General features: G+C 41.6%; 1 protein-coding gene across 1 annotated transcript in view; it reads left to right on the top strand.

Moving 5' to 3' along the window:
• The window catches only part of HSD17B3 (hydroxysteroid 17-beta dehydrogenase 3), a 61,802-nt gene that overhangs the window by 24,902 nt on the left and 10,812 nt on the right, over positions 1–26,088 (top strand). Inside the window, exons 5-9 of the mRNA XM_089662139.1 lie at positions 3,210–3,277; positions 10,968–11,003; positions 14,810–14,844; positions 20,172–20,253; positions 25,485–25,550. Of these exons, the coding sequence (XP_089518265.1) occupies positions 3,210–3,277; positions 10,968–11,003; positions 14,810–14,844; positions 20,172–20,253; positions 25,485–25,550 (287 nt within the window). The remainder of the gene's footprint in view (positions 1–3,209; positions 3,278–10,967; positions 11,004–14,809; positions 14,845–20,171; positions 20,254–25,484; positions 25,551–26,088) is intronic.

Here is a 26,088-nt window from a genome sequence, read left to right as displayed (position 1 = left end):
GGAAGAACAAGGCCTATGATGAAAAGAACACCTTGCCTACTGTGAAGCATGGTGGAGGGTCAATCATGCTTTGGGGCTGTTTTGCTTCTGCAGGTACAGGGAAGCTTCAGCGTGTGCAAGGTACCATGAATTCTCTTCAGTACCAGGAGATATTGGATGGAAACGTGATGCAGTCCGTCACACACCTGAGGCTTGGGAGACGTTGGACCTTTCAACAGGACAATGATCCCAAGCATACCTCCAAGTCCACTAGAGCATGGTTGCAGAGGAAAGGCTGGAACATTTTGGAGTGGCCATCGCAGTCACCAGACTTAAATCCGATTGAGAACCTCTGGTGGGACTTAAAGAAAGCAGTTGCAGTGCGCAAGCCTAAGAATGTGACTGAACTGGAGGCCTTTGCCCATGAAGAATGGGCGAAGATACCCGTAGATCGCTGCAAGACACTTGTGTCAAGCTATGCTTCACGTTTAAAAGCTGTTATAACTGTAAAAGGATGCTGTACTAAGTACTAAGATTGAATGTCACTTGGGGGTTGAATAAAACTGATAATGCTGTGAGCACAGAAAAGACATTTGTGGTTATTTCATTATAACTGTTATGTTATATTTGTCTGACCTACAAGTGCCTCTTTAATGTAAATGTAAGCAAGATGACTGAATGATCAAAAGCAATGTCAAACTGGCCAAAACACTCAATTTCAGTGGGGGTTGAATAATTTTGGCCACAACTGTATATATATATATATATATATATATGTGTGTGTGTGTGTGACTTTGACAATGAAAGCAGTTACAGGCATATTTGTATTAAAGGGAGAAGGGAAACCTTCACTAGTGTGTTCTTCTGGAAGCTAAAGTGGAACTGGACTGATGTGTGAGTGAAACGTTCTGTTTCCTGTTTCAAAATAGAATAGACTGCAATTGTAGTGAAAGCCCAATAGATGGCTCTCTAATCAACACAGTGATGTGAATACAGAACACATTTATATTCATATATAATTCATATGTGTATGTATTATCCTAGATTAATCTTAAGCAGTTTAATATGTATTTTCTTAAATCGTCACAGTAAGCATTTTGATCATTTATTTTCAACAAAAGCTGTCACAAAGTTAAGGCCAAAGGTGATACAGCAAAAGGACAATCTTAAAAACCCCTATTTACATACACTCACTGACCACTTTATTAGGTACACCTTGCTAGTACTGGGTTGGACCCCCTTTTGCCTTCAGAACTGCCTTCACTCTTCATGGAATAGATTTAGCTAGGTGTTGGAAACATTTCTCAGAGATTTTATTCATATTAACATGAGGTACTGTTGCCTTTCTATCATCTCGAACCAGTCTGCCCATTCTTCTCTGACATCAACAAGGCATTTTCATCCACACAACTGCTGCTCACTGGATATTTCTCTTTTTTAGACCTAGAGATGGTTGTGCATGAACATCCCAGTAGACCAGCAGTTTTTTAAATACTCAGACCAGTCCGTCTGGCACCAACAACCATGCCACATTCAAATTCACTTAAATCCCCTTTCTTCCCCATTCTGATGCTCAGTTTGAACTTCAGCAACTCATCTTCACCATGTGTAGATGCCTAAATGGATTGCGTTCCTGCCATGTGATCGGCTGATTAGCAATTTGTGTTCCCAAGCAATTGAACAGGTGTACCTAATAAATTGGCTGCTGAATGTACACTTAGTGTGTTTTCTTTGTGAGGGTTGTTATGTCAGTGTGAGTTTCCACCTTTTTTACAACTGTGTCATATCACAGGTCACACTCTCACTGACCCGGGCTGGTATGTCTTTTTAGTGTTTAAGCTATGTCCTCCTGTTATGTATATGCCGTTCTGACCTATATTGTCTTTTTCTTCTGATCCTTTTTGTCTTTATTGTCTTTGGTTTCTGTTGCTGCTTGTTCATGCATCCTACTGCTCATGGTTATGTCTCTGTCTGTTCCTGTGTGTCAGCCTGTGGTTGCTTAGCCTGGCAGTCATGAGTGTAGCCCCTTGTCTTAAACTGGCGCTACCAGTAAATTTAGCTGTGCCAGGTTGTAGTTAGCCTGGCTGATTTGTAGTCTTTTGGTCATTTGAATTTACTCCTACATATGGTCTAGCTGTAGTACCTCTCTTTTGTCAGTAGGTGACACTGTTACCTTTGCCATTAGTATGTTAAACTACAGTAAAGCTGGATTAGAACTATGCATACTTCTTTCAACCAATCATTAGGAGTTTCCTCTGGTCACTGATGCATGTCGGGAGAGAGTATGTATTTGGAGGAGGGCAAGTGATCCAGGTCCACCCACCCAGACCTTGGTCTGGTGTGAATGTGTGAAGAACAGCTGCTCTTGGGTAGGCCTGACGCCTAAGGCCTAGCCATGAGCTCAAGGCTTTGCAAGAAAGAGCCTGCTTATCGCCAGGAGGAATGAAGAAAGGGATGGAGTTCTGAGATGAAGTACTAGAGGTTACTCTTCCATGAGCTGGGGACTGTGGAGAGCCTGGGAAAGCATCAAGATGGACACACCAAAAGAATCCCTGCACAGTGCTGTGAGTTTTGGTTGCTATAGGAGGCAGCTGTTGCTACGTAAGTACAGAACATTGGGTGCAGGCCTAAGGCCCTGGCTGTTTGCGTCTTTGCAGTCTGCTGGTTTGTTTGCCTACTGTCCTAGCGTGTCCTGTGCACTAACCCTCTCTCCCTAAATTTTGTCGTTGTGAGCAATAAACTCACTTTTGTTCAGCCTAAAAGTGACTGGCGCCCATTTTTTTGCAACTGTCCATGCCCATTATACCTAGCAACCAGTACCCGGAGGTGAAATGTCAGCCCTCCTTGATGCTGGGGGTTAGAGGGCACTACACAGGGATTGCATACAGAGAGTTGTTCTGACATAAAAAACTTCCTTTGTTACTTCAACAGCACTGGTTCATACACCCCAGTGAAAGTCAACCAACATCAACTGGTCTTACTACTACTGTTTGTGTGTTTTGATTCTGTACTAGCTCTCCAGTGGATCCAGTCTTGGATCTAAACCTTTACCTGCTCACTTGTTTCTCTACAATGCTCCCAAAGTTTCATGCTGTCATAAATTTCCCCTGTGCTCAAAACTTTGAGTCTTTTTGCCCAAGCTACCCCTAGATTTGGGTCACCTACTGCCCAAGACAACTAGTCTATGTCTGATATTTAGATTGTTTAACATTAACTTTCTTATTTTTCAGTTAACAACGTCGGAATGCTTCACAACCCTGATCCATGTTGTTTTCTTGCTGGAACAGATAATGATGAGGTGCATTTGTTCAAAGTTTATTAATAATGTATTATTAAGATTTGTTATATTGCGTTTCCAAAATGATAGTATGTGCAGTACTATGTTGTATGAAGGATTATGTCATTTTCATTTGCTTTTTTTGCTTTATTTTTACTTGTGTTCTATTATTAAGTAATGATGGGCTGCATGTTCAAGTTCAATGTAAGTTTGACTTGAACATGGACCATTTGTGTGCTCATCTGCCACGCCCCACAATGCACTGTACCCTGACAGTGCATTGTGGTTAGCCAAAGTATTGCACCTGACCACTGGTCAGGTGCAATGCTTTGGCCAGTCACAGGGCATGACGTCATCACAAGGGGGCAGGGGTGATCCATCATCACCCTATTTAAGAACTGTCACTGCAGCGCCGCTGTCAGACGGCGGGAGCCAGCGTCAAGGGTGGAGCAGATATTTTTTTTCCGTTTTTCATGTCAGCGGTGGTGGCGAGCATCGTGATTGACATTGGATCTACTTCGGGGGACATTTTTTAAATTTTTATTTTTAATAAAGGACTTGTCAAAGACTGTCTCCTGTCTTTTTTTACACTAAACTTTTTTTTTAGGAATAGGTAGCAGTACCAAGTGGGCTGGGATCTGGATTCCAATAAGTCCCCTGCCCACAGACCCCCACAACCACTGGCCAGGGTTGTGGGGAAGAGGCCCTTGTCCCCATGAACATGGGGACAAGGTGCTTTGGGGGGGCCCTGCCCCAAAGCACCTCCCCCATGTTGAGGTCATGTGGCCTGATATGGTGCAGGAGGGGGGGTGCACTCGCTTGTCCCTCCCCTTTCCTGAACTGCCAGGCTGCATGCTCAGATATGGGTCTGGTATGGATTTTGGGGGGCCCCACACCATTATTAAAAAAATTTTGGCGTGGGGGGTTCCCCTCAAAATCCATACCAGACCCGAAGGGCTTGGTATGGATGGGAGGGGGGACCCCATGCTGTTTTTAACGGCGGGCAATGCTGACAATTCTTTTGACATTCAGCTGTCAGCGGGGAACCCCGATGACAGCTGAAACATGAATAAATGTTTCACTACTAAAATAGCGCCTGACTTAGTAATATAACTCATGCGGTAATTTATTAACTGAGCAGTATCTTGCCATATACTCAGAAGTGGTAAGATGCAGCTCAATAATTTGTCCCTGTTCGAAGTTCGCGGTCGAACGTTCGGTAGGTTTGAATGTTTGACCGTGAACTGAACAGGGGGGTGTTCAGCACATCACTATTATTAAGCACAGTGCTGCACATTGCTGGATTGAGATGGGGCTCCGGTAAGTATAACGGGGGGCTGCGGGGGTAGCTGCACTCATAAGGTTTTTTACCTCAATGCATAGAATGCATTAAGGTAAAAAAATATTCTGCCTTTAGAACCACTTTAATGCATTCACTGCATTAATTTGAAAAACTTCTGTTATCAACTGTTGTCACACATTAAGGTAAAAAGCACTTCTGCCTTTGCAACCACATTACCACTCTGAAGATATAAAATTTCACTCTGACAGCTATTTAAACAAAAAAGCAAAAATTTGTAGATGCCTATGTTTTTCCTACCCCTCCTAAGTCAATGCTTAGTAGAGCATCCCTAGGCTGCAATTACAGCTGTGAGTCTTTTTGGGTGTCTCTACCTGCTTGGCACATCTAAATATTCTCAGGCAAAGAGACAGACCTAACAGGGGCTGTTGAGAAGTCCTGCTACACGTTTTAAACTGGATTGAGCTCTGGGCTTTGACTGTGTCATTGTAAGGCAGGCCATAGACAGTTCAATTCTTGACCGGTTCAGCAGGAACTAGCCAAGATTTGAACCATGTATGGGCAGGAAGAATGTACCCAATTTCATTGATTACCTGGCTACAACCAGCCTGCTGGATTGTACATGTTTCAGCCACTAGCAACATTCCGTGTGTTCTCCCAGCAGGGATGGTTCCCCCCACCCCCTAGCCAGGAGATCACAATGGCATGGTGGCAGGATTCCTTTGTCAACACTGCATCATGGTTGCAGGAAAGAAACTTGCTCCATCTATGGCCTGCACAAGACATTTTATTTGATGTTGAACTTCAGATTTAGTCTCAGGTGCCTTGCATACGGAAAGAAATGTAAATTTTCACTGCGTTTTGGCTCCATTCATCTGTAACCATGCTGTGTACGGTACCTTTAGATCAAATATACTTTTTCTTTTTTTCAATAATTGCTTTCTTTTTATCACTTTCCCATAAACCCAAGCTCTGTGGATAGTACCATATTGTTGTCTCATGGATAGTTTCTCCAATCTTAGATATAGATCCTTGAAGCTCCTTCTTAGTTACTATTGGCATTTTTCTTGATTCTCCCTAACTAATGCCCTTATTACGTGATCCCTAAGCTTTGGTTTACTGCCTTCTCTAGGCAGTTTCATATAAAAAATGCTTTGCAATATTTAGTCATAAATTAAGCAGTGCCGTGGAGGATGTTCAAGCTTTGGTATATTTACTGTATAAACCAAGCCTGGTTAGTGCTTTTTCAGAACTTTACCCTGGGTTTGTTTTTATAGTTATTTGGTGCTCATGGTGCTGTCCATTTAATTATGTTCTCTAGTAAACTCTGATCCATTACAGAAATAGATGCATTTATTTTGGGATTATGTGGCATTCCAATTGCACACAAATTACCGTATTTTTTGCTCCATAAGGGGGGAAAATGTCAGTGCGTCTTATGGAGCGAATGTAAAGTGGCCAGTCCGGTATTTCTGCCGCCACCATGTCGGAATATCGGGCCGGCCGCTCAGCTCTTCTCTCCTGCAGGACCTTACCTGTTCCTCGCTGCAGTCTTCCCGCGGCGGCTTCTGTGACAGCCGGGTGCTCACTGCACATGCGCGAGAAGCGCTGCGCTTTGTGAATGGTCCGGTGTCTTCTGGTCCCAGAAGGCTCCGCGCCATTCACAAAGCGCAGCGCTTCTCACACATGTGCAGTGGGCCCCCGGCTGTCACAGAAGCCGCCGCGGGAAGAAGAAGGAAGGACAACTCCGCGGAAGTGTGAAATTCAGGTACCCGCTCCCTCTCCCTCCCCAAAGGTCCACAGTCTCTGGTAATCTTCTTTTACTGTATGCAGTCTCTGGCCATCTGTACTATGTCCACAGTCTCTGGTCATTCCCTGTACTGGGTCCGCAGTCTCTGGTCATCCCCTGTACTGTGTCCGCAGTCTCTGGTCATCTCCTGTACTATGTCTGCAGTCTCTGGTCATCTCCTGTACTGTGTCCGCAGTCTCTGGTCATCTCCTGTACTGTGTCCGCAGTCTCTGGCCATCTGTACTATGTCCGCAGTCTCTGGTCATCTCCTGTACTGTGTCCGCAGTCTCTGGTCATCTCCTGTACTGTGTCCGCAGTCTCTGGTCATCTCCTGTACTGTGTCCGCAGACTCTGGTCATCTCCTGTACTGTGTCCACAGTCTCTGGTCATCTCCTGTACTGTGTCCGCAGTCTCTGGTCATCCCCTGTACTGTGTCCGCAGTCTCTGGTCACCCCCTGTACTGTGTCCGCAGTCTCTGGTCACCCCCTGTACTGTGTCCGCAGTCTCTGGTCATCCCCTGTACTGTGTCCGCAGTCTCTGGTCATCTCCTGTACTGTGTCCACAGTCTCTGGTCATCTCCTGTACTATGTCCGCAGTCTCTGGTCATCTCCTGTACTGTGTCCGCAGTCTCTGGTCATCTCCTGTACTGTGTCCGCAGTCTCTGGTCATTTCCTGTACTGTGTCTGCAGTCCATTGGTTCAGAATATTTGTTTTCTTGTTTTTCTCCTCTAAAACCTAGGCGCGTCTTATGGTCAGGTGCGTCTTATGGAGCGAAAAATACGGTAATTTCATTCAACCAAATTTGTAACCTCTGAAAGCAACTGACAAGATTGCTCAGGGAATTTTTTCCTTATCAAAATTCTGGATTGTATTGTGCAAATCAGGAACATTTAATCCTAAATAAATAAACTTTAATCCCAAGTTGCTAAAAAAATTAAAAAAATCAAGTCTTGGGAACAAATGATTATGCAAATGTATGGAATTTCTTATTCCAAGGTTACCTCAACACTTTGATTCAAAAATTATTTTTTTTATTTTTTTTTTAACGTAAAGAAGTACTATTGCTACAAAGGGTGCCTTCTATCAGACTTTATGCTTGTATACTATGCTTTCTATCCGGAAAGTACAGTAATGTAGTTATGCTTGAAGACATCTTCTGGCAGATTAAAAGTCTGACATTATGTAAAAAATGTGTGATATAAGTCAATGATAAAGATCAAACTAGACTGCATAGTGAACTATAGTTTTGTAAAAAAAAAAAAATTAAGATAATCATATTTACTGCTATTGGACTAAATAGAAAACACAGAGACAATAGGAAAAAGAGCTGCATTCTTTCATTTTTTTCCCTCGATTTTCTGTTTCCTCTGTGTCAGCCTAACAGCAGTGTCCACAGCAATCTGAACACTGCATGAAGTTCAACTGTGTTTTTCTTGCTACAAATGTGGTAAAGGAGAGAAAACTGAGAATACACCTGTGTGCACAAAGTCTTGGACTCTGCTTTTGGCCTCTGTCTAGAATAAGAATCACTTTACATTTTAACTCACTTCTGCCCTCCATTATATTGTACCTCTGTTTCATAATATTTTAATGCAGAGATATGCATTCTTAAACAGGTAGGCTACTTTCACACTTATCGGCCGTGAAAACACAGCAAAAATGCATAGGCTGAGTGTTTTTAAAGGACACGTGACTTAAAAACTGCACCAAAAACACTTCCCAGAGGTGTTTTTGAGGCACTTTTCAGGCATTTTTTAGGTGTTTGTGAGGCGTTTTCCATTGATTTCAATGGGAAGAGACGTTTTTGGGGCATGTTTTTTAACTCCCTAAACATGCCCCAAAGATGCTGCAAGCAGGAGTTTTTACACGCATGTTCTCCCTGTGCCTGCGTGGGTTTCCACTGGGTACTCCAGTTTTCTCCCACACTTCAAAGACATGCTAGTAGGCTAATTGGATCCTGTCTAAATTGTCCCTAGTATGTGTATGTATGAATGTGAGTTAGGGACCTTAGATTGTACACCCCTTGAGTGTTAGGGACTGATGTGAATGTACAATATATATGTAAAGTGCTGTGTAAATTGATGGCGCTATATACAGGTAAGTACCTGTAATAAATAATAATTAACATGAAATGTGTAGACTCACAGCCCTGTGATCCAGTGATGACTGTGTCCTGGCTTTGATAGTAACCAGCATTATGATGCATCAACATACTACTCTGGACTCACAGGAGAATGTTGCAGAGAGTGGAGCCACATCATTACGTGACCCTGCCCACTGCATCATTCAATATCTGACCTCCAGAGGAAGAAGAGGATAAAGAGAATCCATGGTGTCATGCAACCTGACTGGACTGCAGAGAAAAAGGTGTGTATATATGTTGTGTCTCAGCAAGGCACACAGACTGTTAACAGGTCACCATCTTTATAATAACACAAACTTCCTGACCTAACTCCTACTATTTCTTAAAGCTGAAATGACATAACATTTTCAAAAATAGCAATACACAGAACGTAAGGAATACACAGCATTCCCCCTCCCAGTTAAACTTGATAACATTTTAAAGTTAATTTCAGTCAGTCAGTTGCCTCGATAAAGTTCTGGTGCATTCTGAACTAAGCCAAGTCCCAGTTCATGAGAATAGGATTTGTTGTCCGGGCTTCCAGATGTTTGTGATTGTCTGGTAGGGCTGGATGCACCATTCCAAGCAAGACAATTAGGAGTAGTCTATTTCCTGGTAAAAGAATCATGATCAGGTACTAACCTGCTCACATGCCAGGCTGATCCATCTTTCAACCTATAGGGTACTGGTCCCAACTGGCTGCGGATTCTCACAGGTTTAGATTGGATTCGACTGGGGTTAAACTTTGACATAGTTGGTGGCTTCCTTATCTTCACTCACTGGCCAGGAATCAGAGCACTTGTCTTAGTGATTCTTTTTGCATCACTAACAGTTGAGTACTGTTATACTTTTTTATTTGTACTAACAAGGTCCAAGCAGTACTTTGCATCACTGTTAGTTTTTGCTTGACCTGGTGCCTACCCACTCTAGCATGCAGGTTTAGAGGTTCTGTTACTTTATTTGTTGGCTTCAAACTTGTGAGTGGAGTTCATAGATCATGATCTATCAAACAGTTCCCCCAAGGCACTATGAGAAGCTGACCTACAGTGTTGTAGAACATTAGTTGCTCATGTTTCTTTGTTTTTAAATGTCTGGTTAAAACGTTCCACACCTCCATTGGCCTGTGGATGGTATTGTGGTGTTAAGATTTGCTTTATTCCATTTTATTTAAGGAAGGTCTCAACCTGTTTTGAAATAAATTTTGGACCATTTTCGGTAATGAATTACAGAGGCAATCAACCCCTTGAGATCAATCCCTCCAAAGCAGTGATGACAACTTTAGTGGTCACAACTTCTGCTGTAAACACCTCTGGCCATTTCGAGTAAAAATCATAAGCTAACAAACAGTATCTTCGATGTTTTGATGCTACTGTAATTTCTCCACCAGGGGCGGACTGACCATTTGGAAACTTGGGCACTGCCCGAGGGCCCAGGGTCAGTAGGGGGCCCCATAAGATGCCCCTGGTACCTTTTTCATAGTCTTTTTTGTTTGGTCAAGGACACAGGGGCCCCATGATCCCCTATTGCCCGGGGGCCCCATGAGTTGTCAGTCCGCCCCTGTTCTCCACATATATCCAACTGAATTGTTTTCCATGGACCTTTTGGGAAATAGCTGTAATGGAGCAGCTGTTTTCCCTCTGAATTTTGCAACTGAGAAAGCACAGTTCAAAACTGAGGACTCAAGTTTCTATCTAAATGCCTATATTAGTCCACCACACTGCTTCTCTGCAAAGTTCTTATGTCTGTATAACGCCTAGATGACCTAGATGAGCTGTTTTTTTTTAACTGATTGTCTCAGTACAGCTGGAAATATTTCTACATGTCCTCTTGAAACGCAAGGTGACAACTCGGTTTTTACTATGTAGTATAGCTAATTATGTCCTGGTAAGGCAGATGGTCACTCACCATGGAAGTAGGTCAGTATTTCCTGAATCACTGGATCATTCTGGGGTGTGGTCACCAGGTCCTGTTGTGTAACTGGTGAATTGAATATTTCAAGTGGCTGCTTTTCTTCTATGTCTTCCTGTCCCTCTTCTGGACTGAGAACAACATAGGACAAATAATCTACTACTAGATTTAACTTTCCTGGCCTATAACAAATGTCAAGGTGTACTGCAACAGTTTGTATGACCATCTATATATACAAAGAGGCAGATGGTCATACCCCTAAGCTGGCAGCAAGAAAGTTAGGGCTTGGTGATCAGTTCTCAGAGTAAACTTTCTTGTCATCGTTCACAAGCCCGTATTTAGACCAGTGCCTCACATTCTCCTGCAAAATATTTTTGAAAAAAGCTTGAAAAGCAAAGTGCTTTCATATTTTTCTATAGGACTTCAGCCAATTTTCACTTGATTTTAAAAAATGGAAACATTTTTGGTAAAATTTAAAATTTTTAATATTTATCATAATAAATAAAGAAATTGTATGTACAAACCTAATGTATCAATTAAGATATAAATCAAAACAAAGTTTGTAACAATTTCTCCTCTTCCCTTCATCTAGAATCTGATTAACTGCAATGTGATTTCTGCTGTTAAGGTATGAATAATGGTAGCAGCTGAGTTAATATAAAATAAACTAATCACGTGACTTCTACTTAATAGACCAAAATCAACTGATTTGTGAATAAATAATTTGTGATTTGCCACTAGAATGTAGGAGGGCTACAGGAGAAGTTATTCTTGTCATTTTGGTCAAAATCAGCATGGAAACTTCAAAATGATCTTGAGGACTTGTTTTTTGGATGTTTGCTGTGGTGTGTTTCAATCATTATTAACTTCATGACAGCTGTTATAACCAGTCAAGACATTTTAAGTATTTTCTGGTAAGATTTGTGACTGCCTTCCTTTGAAACTGCAGTGGTGAGATCTTTGTTGAGAGTTTCCTGCCCACCTTTGTGTGATACCACTCCTCCTATGCCAATCTTTAACATTTCAAATGTAAAAAATGCTACCTTGAGAGATATAAGAAACCAGTATATGGTATTTCTCTGTGAACAAAGTAAAATATCAAATTTGGATACACTCAGACTTAAGCAAAGACTGATCTATAGCCCGTTAATCAGCCTAAATGCCTCTAAAACAGAAATTCATAGGTACACTATTAAACGGGTCCACCACCCACAAATCAGTAAAAAGGTCACCATGAGGTGATCATGCAACATCAATGCTGTTTAAAAGATCCCCCTCAGTGATGTCCCATATTCTCCAGCTGAATCATCTTGGTTGTATAAACCAACATGGATTGAAACAGATTGTTTGCAGATGTTTCTTAGGAAACGGGTGTACTTTATTCTAATTTTAAAATGTTTTCTAGTATGGAATTAGGTATCAATGAAATCAGAAGATCCTGCTGACATGATACCAGATTTTAAGCCAGCTTTTACAGAGAATTTCTTTTTACTCATAAGTGTTTTATTTAATCCATGTCTAGTGAACTGGAAGTATGCTGCTAACTTTCAGCCAAGTATTCAAAGAATTGCTGTGGTGCTGTGTATTGCATGTAAAAGGAAATAACTGTTTTAAAGAGCAGATTACTCCTTGTAAGGGTTCTTGTGACAACATAGATGAATTTGAAGCAGCTATGCAGTTAAAAGCCTTAATAGTCATATATGAAGCGGCCAGCAATTAAATTACCTGTGTCTTGTTAGCAAAGTTTATAAAATAGACATATCTATTTGATTATATACACTATATTGCTAAAAGTATTGGGACCCCCCTCCAAATCATTGTATTCAGGTGTTTCAATCACCTCCATAGCCACAGGTGTATAACACCAAGCACATAGGCATGGAGACTGCTTCTACAGTACAAACAATTGTGAAAGAATGGGTCGCTGTCAGGAGCTCAGTGAATTCAAGCGCGGTACCATGATAGGTTGCCACCTGAGCCACCAAGTCCATCCATGAAATTCCCTTACTACTAAATATTCCATGGTCAACTGTTAGTGGTATTATAACAAAGTGGAAGCAAGTAGGAACAACAGCAACTCAGCCACAAAGTGGTAGGCCACGTAAAATGACAGAGCGGGGTCAGCGCATGCTGAAGCGCACAGTGCAAGAAGTCACCAACTGTCTGTAGAGTCAATAGCTAAAGACCTCCAAACTTTGCATGACCTTCAGATCAGCACAACAACAGTGTGTAGAGATATTCATGGAATAGGTTTCCATGGCCGAGCAGCTGCATCCCAGCCTTACATCACCAAGTGCAATGCAAAGCTTCGGTTTCAGTGGCATAAAGCACGCCACCACTGGACTCTAGAGCAGTGGAGACGTGTTCTCTGGAGTGACAAATCATGCTTCTCTGTCTGGACGTGTCTGGGTTTGGCGGTTGCAAGGAGAATGGTGGGAACAGTTTGGGGATGGCCCCTTCCTGTTCCAACATGACTGTGTACTGGTGCACAAAGCAAGGTCCATAAAGACATGGATGAGCAAGTTTGGGATGGGGGAACTGGACTGGCCTGCACAGAGTTCTGACCTCAACCCGACAGATCAAATTGGGATGAATTAGAGCAGAGACTGCGAGCCAGGCCTTCTCGTCCGACATTAGTGCCTGACCTCACAAATGCGCTTCTAGAAGAATGGTCAAAGATTCCCATAGACACAATCCTAAACCTTGTGGACAGCCTTCCCAGAAGAGTTGCAAAGGATGGGCCAACTCAATATTGAACCCTACGAATTAAGACTGGGATGCCATTAAAGTGCGTGTAAAGACAGGCGTCCAAATACTTTTGGCAATATAGTGTATGTGTATGGTATTATTATTATTATTATTAGATTACATCTGAAAAATGAAATAACCATTGATTTCTCTGGACATTACTAGAAGACAGATGTTCCATTGTGTTCATGGTCACCTCAATCCCAATTTTCTGTGAAAAGATGGAAAAAATATCTATCACAGCTTTTGCCCACAGCGCCTAACCAATGGTGACATTCCTTTCTTTCCAAGCAAGACCCCAGACATTGCTGATTCCCCAGCGTGCTGTGAGAAGATGCTCCAGCACTGAACAGCAGCTTAATCTTATGAGATTTCACATACTCAGCAATCTCTAAAATCTTGCTGGAAAGGGTGGTGCTATCTTCTTCCAACAGAAGCCGCAAATGGAAGTCAGGGTAAGGTAAGTATGTTAATTGTTTCACTGTTTTTTTTTTTCATTTTCCAGTAGGTGAAAGCCATTAAAAAAACAGCAGAGGTCTACTTTAAGTGTTTTTATTCCAAGTCTTCCCCATACATCAGATCACTTACAGTATATTAGTCAGAGATATTGGGATTGTTTATTCGTTTACCATGATTTGTAGTAACACTAGAAAACAGCATGTAGCAGGATAGAAAGACCAATCTAATCTGTTCAGCTCTTGGGCAGATCACTGGACCCAGGTTGTCACTGACAACAGATGTTTCAGCCCAACTGGATCTGATGCAGTCACTAAAAACCAAACATTGATTAAGGCAGAACTCCAGCACACATGGCACCCGAGTCTCAAGTGGTCAAATGCTTCTAATTACTCAATATATACAGACATGGCAAGCCACTCTTTGGATTCAATTCTGCTTCCAACATACAGCAATCCAAGGCAAGATTCTCAACTGCCAGTAAGGGCTCCCAGGTTGATTTAATGAATGGCAAAGCAGGGCACTAGTCTACAATGTTCTAAATCTTATTACCTTTAAAAATAGCCTGTGCCTAAGATCAAGTGTCCCTCTAGACATTATAAGGCCTACATAAATTTCTTGCACATATGAAACGTGCCCACATTGGTCGTTTTGATATGTCAATTTTACATTTTGTATGCTCTTAGTCTTTTACAAAGAAGGACTTTTGTTCTAAGCAGAGATATGACTGAATCGTGAAAAAAGTGCATCAAAAAGTGTAGTTGTACACTTGAAATGTTTCCACATTACAACTAGTCATTTGATGTACATGTTCATAAAATGCAATGTTTTACAAAGTATTGTGGTTAGTAAATATTAATTCACTAAATCAAAGGGGTAAAAAAAAAAGTATGATATGATATGAACTATGACTCAAGTTGTTAGCCTTTCTGTTCACCTGTTCATTGACAAATCTGTTTCAGTTCAGCTGCATTATAGTTGAACAATTCCTCAAGCTATCAATTCCAGATCACTACAATTTTCAAAAAACCAGAACAAAATACAATTGACTTATTTAGGCAAGGGCCATTTTATACAATATATTTTTTTACCAAAAGTGAAACAAAGACCATAGCAGCCCATGTAGCTGCTATGAGGTCCAAGGACAAGGGCCCTGCTAGGGCCAGTTAGGCATTTAATAGTCACTTTTCAGTTATTAATATTATAACAGCATATACTTTTTTTTTTTAGATGACAAGAATAATATTGAAACAAATGGAAGAGAGGTGAGACCTATTTTGTGTACCAGCTATTAAAATATATTTTGGTAAATTATTTATATTAAACATAGACAATAATGAACATTTCTCTTTTGAAAAATGTTTGCTGTTCTGTTGCAATTAAACATTCCACTATTTCAATTTATGATTTACTAAGAAATTTCACGTTATTGATATATTTTCTCCCTTAGCACATTTTAATTTTTCCTCTTCCGTGCAATCTTATCTTTAATATTGGGCTATTTAACTAATATTAAAAGACACTTCAATTTCCCCATCCGCAGAAATGAATGATCCTTTCTCATATTCTAATCTACATACTCTGCTCTCCTCCTATGTTTTCCAATCTCCCTTTCTCCATTCTCCTCATGGTAAATGGTCTTCCTGTGTGGCCCCTTCTTTTCCCTTCTACTGTCATCCTCAATTGTACTCCCCTTCACTGTGGTCCTTACCCTCAACTCTCTTCTTTTACCTGTGTGTCTGTTCCTGCTCTCCTGCACTGTGGGTGATCTTTCTCTGGTGACTGTTTTCCACAAATATGTTTTTTTAAGAAGCTTTGCACTAATGAGCAGACTGGAATGATCAGAATACTAATTAGAATGCAAAAAGACCAGTCAAAAATAAATATAGAGTAGATAAAGTAGGGGAAGGATGGAAGGGGGTACAGGAAAGGAAAACTTATAGGGCACATAAAAGTAAACAAGCAATGCCAACTTAGGACAAGTATGAACATGATGGCTAGACCCCGACGGTAGGGCCCCCATCATGCCAGATCCCACTGTGATGCCTCCCATACTCCCTAGGTTAATTCAGGGTTGGAGCTAAATCTGAGTAGACATATGGGGGTTTATTTACTAAAGCTGGAGAGTCCAAAATCAGACTCCCTTCTGCATAGAAACCAATCAGCTTCTAACCTCAGCTTGTTCAATGAAGCTTTGGCAATGAAACCTGGAAGCTGATTGGTTTCTATGCAGAAGGGAGTCTGATTTTGGACTCTCCAGCTTTAGTAAATAAACCCCATGTTGTCTTGAAGTGCAACCAGCAGGCCCACTTGGATGAGTACTTAGAAAGCCTGTCTTGGGCTTTCTTGGGTAAAGCATTCTGCAATCATTGGGACCTGAATGGACTTCCAGTGTACCAGGACACATAATTTGACCATGTGAATTGCTGAATATTTATGGTAGTGATTATGAGATAGAGAGGTATGGTGGAGTACAAATTGTGCTACGGTAGAATCTAGGAAATAGGTGGTCACTTGAGCTATAATGCTATGCACCTCCTTCCAGAAATCTAGCAGTGCTGAACAGTGCCACCATATATACAACAAGGAGCCTTCAGTTAGCTTACATCACCAGCATATATTAGGCTTCAATGGGAAAATTCTATGTAGGACAGTAGTTCTATACCATTGGATCTGAATTTATACCTACTGCCCTGTACGTTACTAGACAGGGAATTCTTATAGCAACCCACAGGTTAGGAGTTCAGTTCACAACCCAAGTCTGCCTCCCAAGCCGCACACATCGACATTAGCTTTATAATTTGAAAACAGACTTGAATAAAAGGGTAGATATTGCATGTCTCTGTGATACACAGAGTGACTCCAGTGAGGTGAGCTCTCTAGAGTAAAGATGTCTGTCTGGTGCATTGCACAAAAAGTGTTGGATTTGTAAAATGGGACCCAAGGAGAGCCATTAATTGAAGTTAAATGATCTCTGTTCTTAAACATGCCTTGACTAAAAAGGTTCTTAGCCAAAGCCTTGGGATTATGTCAGTGAGCAGATGAGAGGGCACTGTTCATGCCTGAAGGGAAGACAGATCTGTGACAGATTGCTGTCAAAGGACCCAGGACAGAGGAGAGAGCAAGTCTACTACATGCCAACCCAAACCATCAGAGAGTCACTACAAAAAGGGGATGTGTCTTCATTTCTGATGTAGCATGATAGGCCTGAATCAAAAGCAGAGATCTAATGTGCCCCACCACAAATTTTTGTTCCAAGGAGATCCAACCTTTGGACCTTCTCTGCAGGCTGCAATCCACTATCCTGGTGAGATTACAGGCCCAATAGTATTTATGGATATGTGGGGTATCCTATACCCCTTTTGTGTTTGGATAATGATAGGGAATGGTATCCAATTCTTTGTGTTTGGTAATGCCACAGAAAGGTGCTGCACATTTTTTTCACAGCATGTAAGAATGCTTACAGGTAGCCATATAGGCACTGTTTGAAAGGTGATAAACAATCTGGCAAAGATGTTCATTTTAATGATAACAAAGCGACTGAACTCCGAGAAGTGGGCACCTTTTAACATCTGATTATAGATCTGGCAATCATGAGTGAATAAGTTTGCAAAGTTGGAGGTCCAATGTACTTAATCACATCTTTGGCCCAGTGGAAGGGAAAACTAGTCCTGCAATGTGCAACTACTTCATCTGAGAGCAAAATGTTAAGGGCAAATGGAGTAATTGATTTTCAGGTTTGAGATGTCCAGGAAGTTTTTAAAGTCCTGCAGAATTTTGGGGTCCCTGATGATTTTTTACTATTCTCAGTGTGTTCACTCTTATGCTCTGTTCTTGTTCTCCAATCTGCCCCTTAGCAACTTTTCTCTTACAACCTCCCTGTCACTGTTGTCCACTTCTGTCTTGGTGCTTCTTCATTGGTTTTCAAGTGTCCCTATTCTGCACAAAGTATAATTTTGCAAACGGTTCTTAGTATCTCTAGTCTGTCTTTAGTGACCTTGTTTTCTGTCTCTAATGTCAATACTCTCCTCCTTCCATATATATATAAAGAGAGAGAGGTACTAGGTCTTCTGGCCTAGACCTTCTGGTTCCATACTGGAACCAGACATCTGCACTCAAATCTGGAATCCTATACTTCAGTGTATAGTGGTATGTGTAGGAAACTTCACATCCACTTCACACAGGTGAATGAATTGTAGTTCCTTCCTAAGGCACGGAGAAACAGCAGTTCATAATCAGGTCGAGTGCCTGCTTTGCTGCTTCTGTCCAATGTTCTACTGCCTTTTTTCTCCACATGTCCACAATCTATGCTTACCTTCACTCTTGCCTGTCTAAGCCCCAATTTGCTCTTGGGGAGTCTTGTCTCTGCTCTTTTCACTGAAAGCATATGTTTTGGTTCTGCTAACACTTTTTCAAGTGCACTCTTTTATAAAGGCCCCCTGCACCTGTGGTCTTTATCTCATATGTCTCAATGTCTTACTCCAATCTTCCATATCTCTCTCATTATCCTTTAAAATTAAAGCTCACTGTCCTCCTCTCATCTCTAGGCCTCTGTTATGCCTATCTTCCATTTGTTCCCTCTTCAATTTCCTGTTAAAATCCCCATTGTGCTCATTTTCTATTTCTATGCCCTCATCACACATTTTTTTTGCCATTCTTTATTTCCCAAAAAGAGATCCTAATGTGTTTCCTACCTTTTGCTCTACCATCAGCTCTTGACAACCATCATTAGACCATCTTTACCTATTATTATCTCCACATGGTACCCTTATTTGCCCTGCTTTTCCCCACTATTACCTTCATCCTCTGCCATCAATTCTAATTGCCACTTTGTGTGTGTGTGTGTGTGTGTGTGTATGTGTGTGACAAGTCTAAAGGTGACTCTGGGAAATATTATTAGATACAGTGGCAAAGGACAACAACATCCATCAGGTTTTATTGCTACTTGTGTCCCTACTGGGAAGATGTACTCTTACTTTTTGATCTACTGACCACTGTTATTAGAACAAAAACTGATAGAAAATCCAAACTTTTACAGCCGTCACCAGAACAGAAGGTGAGATGAAATCTCCAAGTGGGGAACTCCTGCTCTGTGCCAGCTGTATGGGAGATTTCCTGCTATCGCTGGAACAAGAAGTGAGGATAAATCTCCGCAATAAGGGTACAGAGAGCAATGAAACCTTGGCAGGCCTTTCCCCCACTCTTACATCTCCTTGCTATTCCAAAACTGTTAAGACTTACTTTAGCAACACAAACAATATACCAAGGTGCTTATTGGTCATTGGTGACTGAAGTAGTCCCAATAGTCCTGCTGCTGAAGAAATCCACTTGAGGGTAAAAGAAGTAAAAATATTACACAAACCACAGCACAAGGACCTTGAGAGTATATATGGTGTCCTAATAAGCAGCCCAGATGACGGTGTTGATATATTTTAAATTACTTGGCTTCCAGTGCCAATTGCAGGCTAATTCTAATACCATCACAAACAAAAAAGATTTCCCAGCAACACTTACCAGCCAGCCTGTGAAACAACTAATATGGTCCTGTCTAACACTTTGTGTTAAAAACAGAGGGTTTGTTTGCACACATTTGCAAATACATGCGTAAGCCATAGTCCCATGCCAAGGGTCCTCTGTATACTGTGGACCTAACTAAAGTTTCCAAAGCCTCCATAGTAGGAGCACATGTATAAATGGATAGGTTAAGGGCAGGTGTGTCTGGAGGAGCCCATCCCTCCTTAAAGGTACAGGGAGGCATGTGATGCCCAGCTATACCAAAATGACAGCAAAGGCATCCAGTACGCCCCTGCGTCCAAATTAGCCAACTACACAAAAAAGGCAACCGTCCCAACCTATGAATAGTCTTAGCAGTAAGGTGTACATGGAAGGGCAATGATCATCACAAACATAAAAAGGATAATTCTAATTCCACACATGATGCTCAACACAAATGCTTATTGCTTGGGCATTTAGTTGAGCATCATGTGTGGCACTGGAATTAGCCCACGATCGCCACTCACAGCCAATTAATTTATAAAGACATCAACACCATCATCTTGGCTGTTTATTACTACACTATACATACTCCTTGCTCTGTCATTTGTGTGTTATCTTAAGACTTATTTTAGAATCCTAATATGGGACCCAGGACTATTAAGTACTAACTTTATTATTAGTGAGATCTCGAATGGAAGGTTAAATGTGTGCCACGGGGAAAGTAAGACTGTAAAATAGCTGTACATTTTTAAGGGTTTCCTAGATTTATTGAGTAATAGTTGACAGAAATATGGCCTCTTCTACTGGATTACCTACTTGCTTGTTGCTTGCCCTTTGTCTTAATAGGCCCAGGGCAGATGACCTGCATGTGTCATCACCATTTTAATTTTCATACGCTGTTTCAGGTACAGTAACAAACGTTCTAAGATCATAAGATTTAAAGGAATACTTTTTTAAAATTTGTACTACTTTCTTGAAAAATAAAAACAAAATGTTTGTTGTTCCTGTTTACTTCAATTTCACTTGCATTAAACTGAAAGCAATAACTATGCAGGAATGTGTTCAAAAGCAAACCTGAATTACATTTTTTTTTCAGAAAAAAGGGTCTTGTGTTGAATATTTCTTCTGCTTTTGGTTCCTTTCCTTGTCCACTTTATGCACTTTATTCTGCCTCCAAGTTAAGTATATATTGCTGAACTTGTATTCACTTTAAATATTCTAACGTGTCATTAGGCATGTGCAGCAGGCATCTACAGGTGTTCTAGCAGAGACCTAGAAATTTGAACTGTTTTTGTGATTGAGACCTTAGGCCCTTTCTTCTCCCACCCCTATGATGTGTAGCCGCATTGACTAAAAGGTAAGAATAGCAAGTGGGCAAAGTAAAGAACCCTAGAGCCCAAATGTCTTCTGTGCATGTCTAAGGTCAACATAAAATATTGAGAGTATACATGTTGACTTGAAAGGAAAATGCTAAGGGTCCTTTGACACCAGCGGGTGTGTGTTATTGTTTTTCAATTTTTTTGAAAATATAACAAACATAAGAGACACAGTAAACTACATATGGCACCACATCCTAATAATATAAGGAGCACAAAAAGAATAGACAAGAAATGGACTTTACAGTGCCAGACATAACCTCACAGAAGGTGGACGCAAACCCATATAAAATTCAACAATTTGTATTCAGAAACATGAATAAATTGTATAAAAGCATAACAAGTAGACTACTGCGTGTTAGTACCCCATAGAATAACAGACCTGCTAGGTCCTCCACTGCATATATACATATACTCTAAAATGTTATATACATAAATATTTTAGTATGCAGTTGCTTCTTCAGGTTTCTTCAGGTGTGATTCCAAAGGGTAAGTTGCAATCATTGTCAAATAAATAATTATTTGAATATAAAAAGAACACATATTAACAAATAATATGTATATTACAAAACAGGGATTGCATACTCTACTTTCTGTGTCACCTCCTCGCATGCTCACCTCCAGGACTTCACCCGAGCTTCTCCCATCTTATGGAACTCCCTACTCCTATCTGTCCAACTATTTCCTAATCTATCCACCTTTAGACGATCCCTGAAAACCCTTCTCTTCAAAGAAGCCTATCCTGCATCTAACTAATACACTGTTTTTACTTTCGCCATCAGCTCATCCCCCACAGCTGCTACCATTTGTATCACTTGAACCTCCATCTTAGATTGTAAGATCTAACGAGCAGGGCCCACTGATTCCTCTTGTACCAAATTGTATTGTAACTGTAATGTCTGCCTTCAATTTGTAAAGCGCTGTGCAAACTGTTGGTGCTATATAAATCCTGAATAATAAGAATAATACTCACTGAATAATCATTGTAACAATATTGGTATACTATTACATCAACACAGAAAGTCCACAGTCACAGCAGGACGAGAGAGAGAGACACAGAAAGAATATGGGCAGTAAAATTGTGTGTAAGGGCAAAACATTTGTGTGTGTGTGTTTGTATATTATATACTGTATATAACTGCATAAGAGGTTTGGAGAGGTGGGGGTGGACACTTCAGGGGGATGTTTCAGCAGGAGGTAGAGAAAGAGAGAAATACACTGATCTTCCCAGTAAAGTGTGCAGGGGTTTGTGTCAGCACAGGTTCTGGCCATTGTAGGATAGGCAAACTGTGCTTCCTGCACAGCCAGAAAACATGCTGGGAAGGATGTGCTTCTATGCCTAGTGTGGCCAGTTTGAAATAGGAAAGCAGAGGGGCTAACAAGATCACCAGGGGTTTCACACAAACGAAGCAATGCTAACAGATCACTTTTTATGTTGGGCTAACATGCTATTTAACCTCTTCCAATCCGCCCATTGCTGATAGCCTGTACGTCAGCCTGCATTGGCAGCTCCTGGGAGCCTGGCGATCAGTATATCGTTCAGCACAGCAGATTACTTTACCCCTGTATGCGGGCGATCAAATTATGTTTTACCGCGTGATTGCTGTGTCCAATCACAGCAATCAAATAGCAAACACTGGAAAGTGAAAGTAAAGATCGCTTCTCTCTGCTCTCAATGTGAGAGTAGAGAGAAGTGATTCTGCAGCCTGTGAGTGTACAGCAGTCTGTCAGGCTTGCTTGTACACTCACAGATTGCAGTGCTAGTCAGCCACAGTGTCTCTGATCAGTGCCCCTGTGTCCCTGATCACTGCCCTAGTTTAGTCCTAATAAAACATTCAGCCAGCTCTTGTCACCTGTAGCAGTGCGCACAAAAACATCTCCATACACCATACCAGTGTCCTGATCATGCCATAACCCAAACCAATGTCCTGATCATCGTCATACTCCATACAAACATCCTGATCACCTCCATAAGCGCTACCAGCACTCTGATCACCGCCATGTCCCAAACCAGCATCCTGATCACCCCATAGCCCATATCAGTGTCCTGATCACCGCCATACCAGTGTCTTGATCAACCCCATACTCCATACCAGCATTCTGATCACCGCTATACCCCATATCAGTGTCCTGATCATCGCCATAAGCCTTACCAGCACTCTGATCACCGCCATATCCCAAACCAGCATCCTGATCACCCCATAGCCCATATCAGTGTCCCGATCACCGCCATACCAGCATCTTGATCAACCCCATACTCCATACCAGCATTCTGATCACCGCTATACCCCATATCAGCGTCCTGATCACCGCCATAACCCATACCAACACCCTGATCACTGCCATATGCCATACCAGCACCCTGATCACCACCATATGCCATACCAGTGCCCTGATCACCGCCTTACACAATACCAGTGCCCTGATAACCACCATACCCCATACCAGCATCCTGATCACCACCATGCCCCATACCACAATCCTGATCACTGCCATGCTCCATACCAGCATCCTGATCACCGCCATGCCCCATACCAGCATCCTAATCTCCCCATATGCCTTTCCAGTGTCCTGATCACCTCCATACTACATACTAGTGTTCTGATCACCGCCATAACCCTTACAAGTGTCCTGATCACTGCCATACCCAAGACAAACGACCTGATCACCCCCATACCCCATACCAGAGTCCTGATCACCACCATGCCAGTGTCCTAATCACTACTATGCTAACATCCTGATCACCACCATACATCATGCTAACTTCCTGATCACCGCCATACCACCGCATACCAGCATCCGGCATTTTGTGGTCTCAACTGATCAATTTTCAACTACCGTATTTTCCGGCGTATAAGGCGACTGGGTGTATAAGACGACCCCCTAATTTTCCAGTTAAAACATAGGTTTTGGGCCATACTCGCCGTATAAGACTACCCCCCTTCTGAGGCAACACCATTTAAAAACATCAGATTTTTTAATTGAAATGGTTATGACTTACCGGTACTTAAAATCCTTCAAAATCCTCATGTTCATCCTCTGACATCATAAGTTCATGAATGACATCTTGTGATACATTTATAAGACAGTCATCATATGGATCAAATTCCAAATCAGATGGTTACCGCTGGATGTGCAGAAATACAGTAGCTTCGGCTACATACAGTATACAGTATATATATACAGCCCGCTGGATGTGCGGTAATACGGTAGCTTCGGCTACATACAGTATACAGTATATATACAGCCCGCTGGATGTGCAGTAATGTACATACAATATACCGTGCTGAGCCAAGCTGGCTCAAAACAAATGTCCCTATGACAGATTAATCTGTGAGCCCGCTGGATGTGTGGTGTATACAGTATACTGAGCCAAGCTGTTTCAAAACGTACCGGTACGTCCGTATGGTAATCAGACCGCTGGATGTGTGTATGTACAGTAGCTGAGGCTACATACAGTATACACTGGGCCAATCACGGCGAGCGATGTATTCTACTAATGAATACAAAGCCTGCTTGGATTGGCTGAGGTTGTGACATCATCAGCCCACCTCTCTGACTCAGCAAATCCGAGCAGGCTTTGTATTCATTAGTAGAATACATCGCTCGCCGTGATTGGCCCAGTGTATACTGTATGTAGCCGCAGCTACCGTACATACACGCATCCAGCGGGCTGATTACAGTACCGGTACGTTTTGAAACCGCTTGGCTCAGCGCAGTATACTGTATATACCGCACATCCAGCGGGCTGACAGATTAATCTGTCATAGGGACATTTGTTTTGAGCCCGCTTGGTTCAGCACGGTATACTGTATGTACAGTATTACCACACATCCAGCCAGCTTGGCTCAGCACAGTATACTGTATGTACAGTATTACCACACATCCAGCCAGCTTGACCCAAACAAACTCAAGGTTCACATTGTATACCCCGCGTATAAGACGACCCACAATTTTTGTTTTTTTTAACATTTTCGGTCTTTTTTCATTTATATAGCAAAAAATTAAAAACCCAGTGGTGATCAAATACAACCAAAAGAAAGCTCTATCTGTCTAAAAAAAACGATAAAAATGTCATTTAGGTACAGTGTTGCATGACTGAGTAATTGTCACTCAAAGTGTGATAGCGCTGAAAGCTGAAAATTGGTCTAGACTGGAAGGGGGTGAAAGTGTCCGGACTTGAAGTGGTTAATGCCTGTGTGAGTAAACACATAGTTGGATATCCCTCTTGTAAGGGAAGATCTTGTGAGGGAAGACTTTGCTGCCTATGATATAATGTAGATATAAAAACACTTAAACTGACATTTACCTTTAGACTGTTATATGCTGAGAACTTGCTCCTTGCCTTGTCATTTGATATTAACCTCACAATTTATATACACACGCTTTGTTTTAAAAATCAACATTTTGTAAATGACAAAGGATTTATAGAGCAATATGGGTTAGCTAAGAAGCCCACTCAGCAAAGGTTGCCTGCCTTGTGACTATGTCAGTCTGAATGAAACTTCAGCCATACAATAAGGAGATGAGTTACTCCTTTATCCACATCTGTGTGTAAATTGCAACTTTGGTTGTGGAGCGTGCAAGTATAAGGCTATTTTCAAGAAACTATAGACAGACAGAGATAAATATTTGAACAGCAGCCTAAAGCTCCACCTGTTGGTAAAAAAGAAAATACAACATAGGGTGACATCTCTAAACCACCGTTGTCATCCTGCAAGCTGTTTTAGTTGAGCTGTCTATCTGATAAACGTAATAGGCAGGCCAGTGACCAACAGAAGGAGCACATAACAGGCTGACAATGCTGTTGCTTATTGAGAGGCAGTGGCTTAGTGCTGTCTGCCTAAAACAAGAAGTGCTATCACTGGCAGAATTTCCAGGTAAAACACTTTGCAATAGATTGATAAAAATCTGTTTGCTTAAGAAACCTCTATAAGGTGAGGAATAATGCCAAACATACTGAAAATGAAATGAAATGGATCTGCCTGTCATAAAACTTTTTCCCATCATCTAACTTTTTGTTCTCCCAACAGGCATTTTTAACAACATTTTCTAAAGCTCTACAGGCTGAGTATAAATCCAAAGGAATCATTATCCAGGTACCCAGTTTTGTACAATCTTATTATACAGTATAAGAACAATCAGTGTAAATTATTACTCAAAGAAATCCCCTGCTAAATACTGTATCTATGTGAAACGGATAACCCATACAGTCTTTGGTTCTGTGTGTCTCCTGAGATCTTCCATGCATTTCTCATGGAAGTAAGACCTTCATTTGTAAAGCAATAAATGATAGCAAAAGTATGCCCTTCTCTTTAAAGGGCTGATTACGGTAGGGTGTGTCACTGCAATGGCAGAGAATGCAGAAGTGTGCATTGGTACGGTTGTGCTGATGCATGCTTTGGTGCAGTGGCAGCAAGGACAGAGGCAAGGTAAAGGTACAGTGATGAATGAAGTGGGTGCACATGGGAGAAGTGGTAAGAGCAGGGTGGGTGATGAGGGTCTGGCGCATGTAGTGAGAGTAGGGTTTGGTGGGCAGGTGTGATGCAGGGGGAGGACAAGAGGGTTGGTGTGCAGGAACAGTGGGGGGCAGGTTTCAGGCCAGGTGGTGAGAAGGGGGTTTCAGACACACTCGTG

The sequence above is a fragment of the Staurois parvus genome, unplaced genomic scaffold, assembly GCF_062004578.1.
Source record: "Staurois parvus isolate SC_StPar_1 unplaced genomic scaffold, SC_StPar_1.0 ptg001432l, whole genome shotgun sequence".
Classification (NCBI taxonomy): domain Eukaryota; kingdom Metazoa; phylum Chordata; class Amphibia; order Anura; family Ranidae; genus Staurois; species Staurois parvus.
This window is presented reverse-complemented; position numbering and strand designations above follow the sequence as displayed.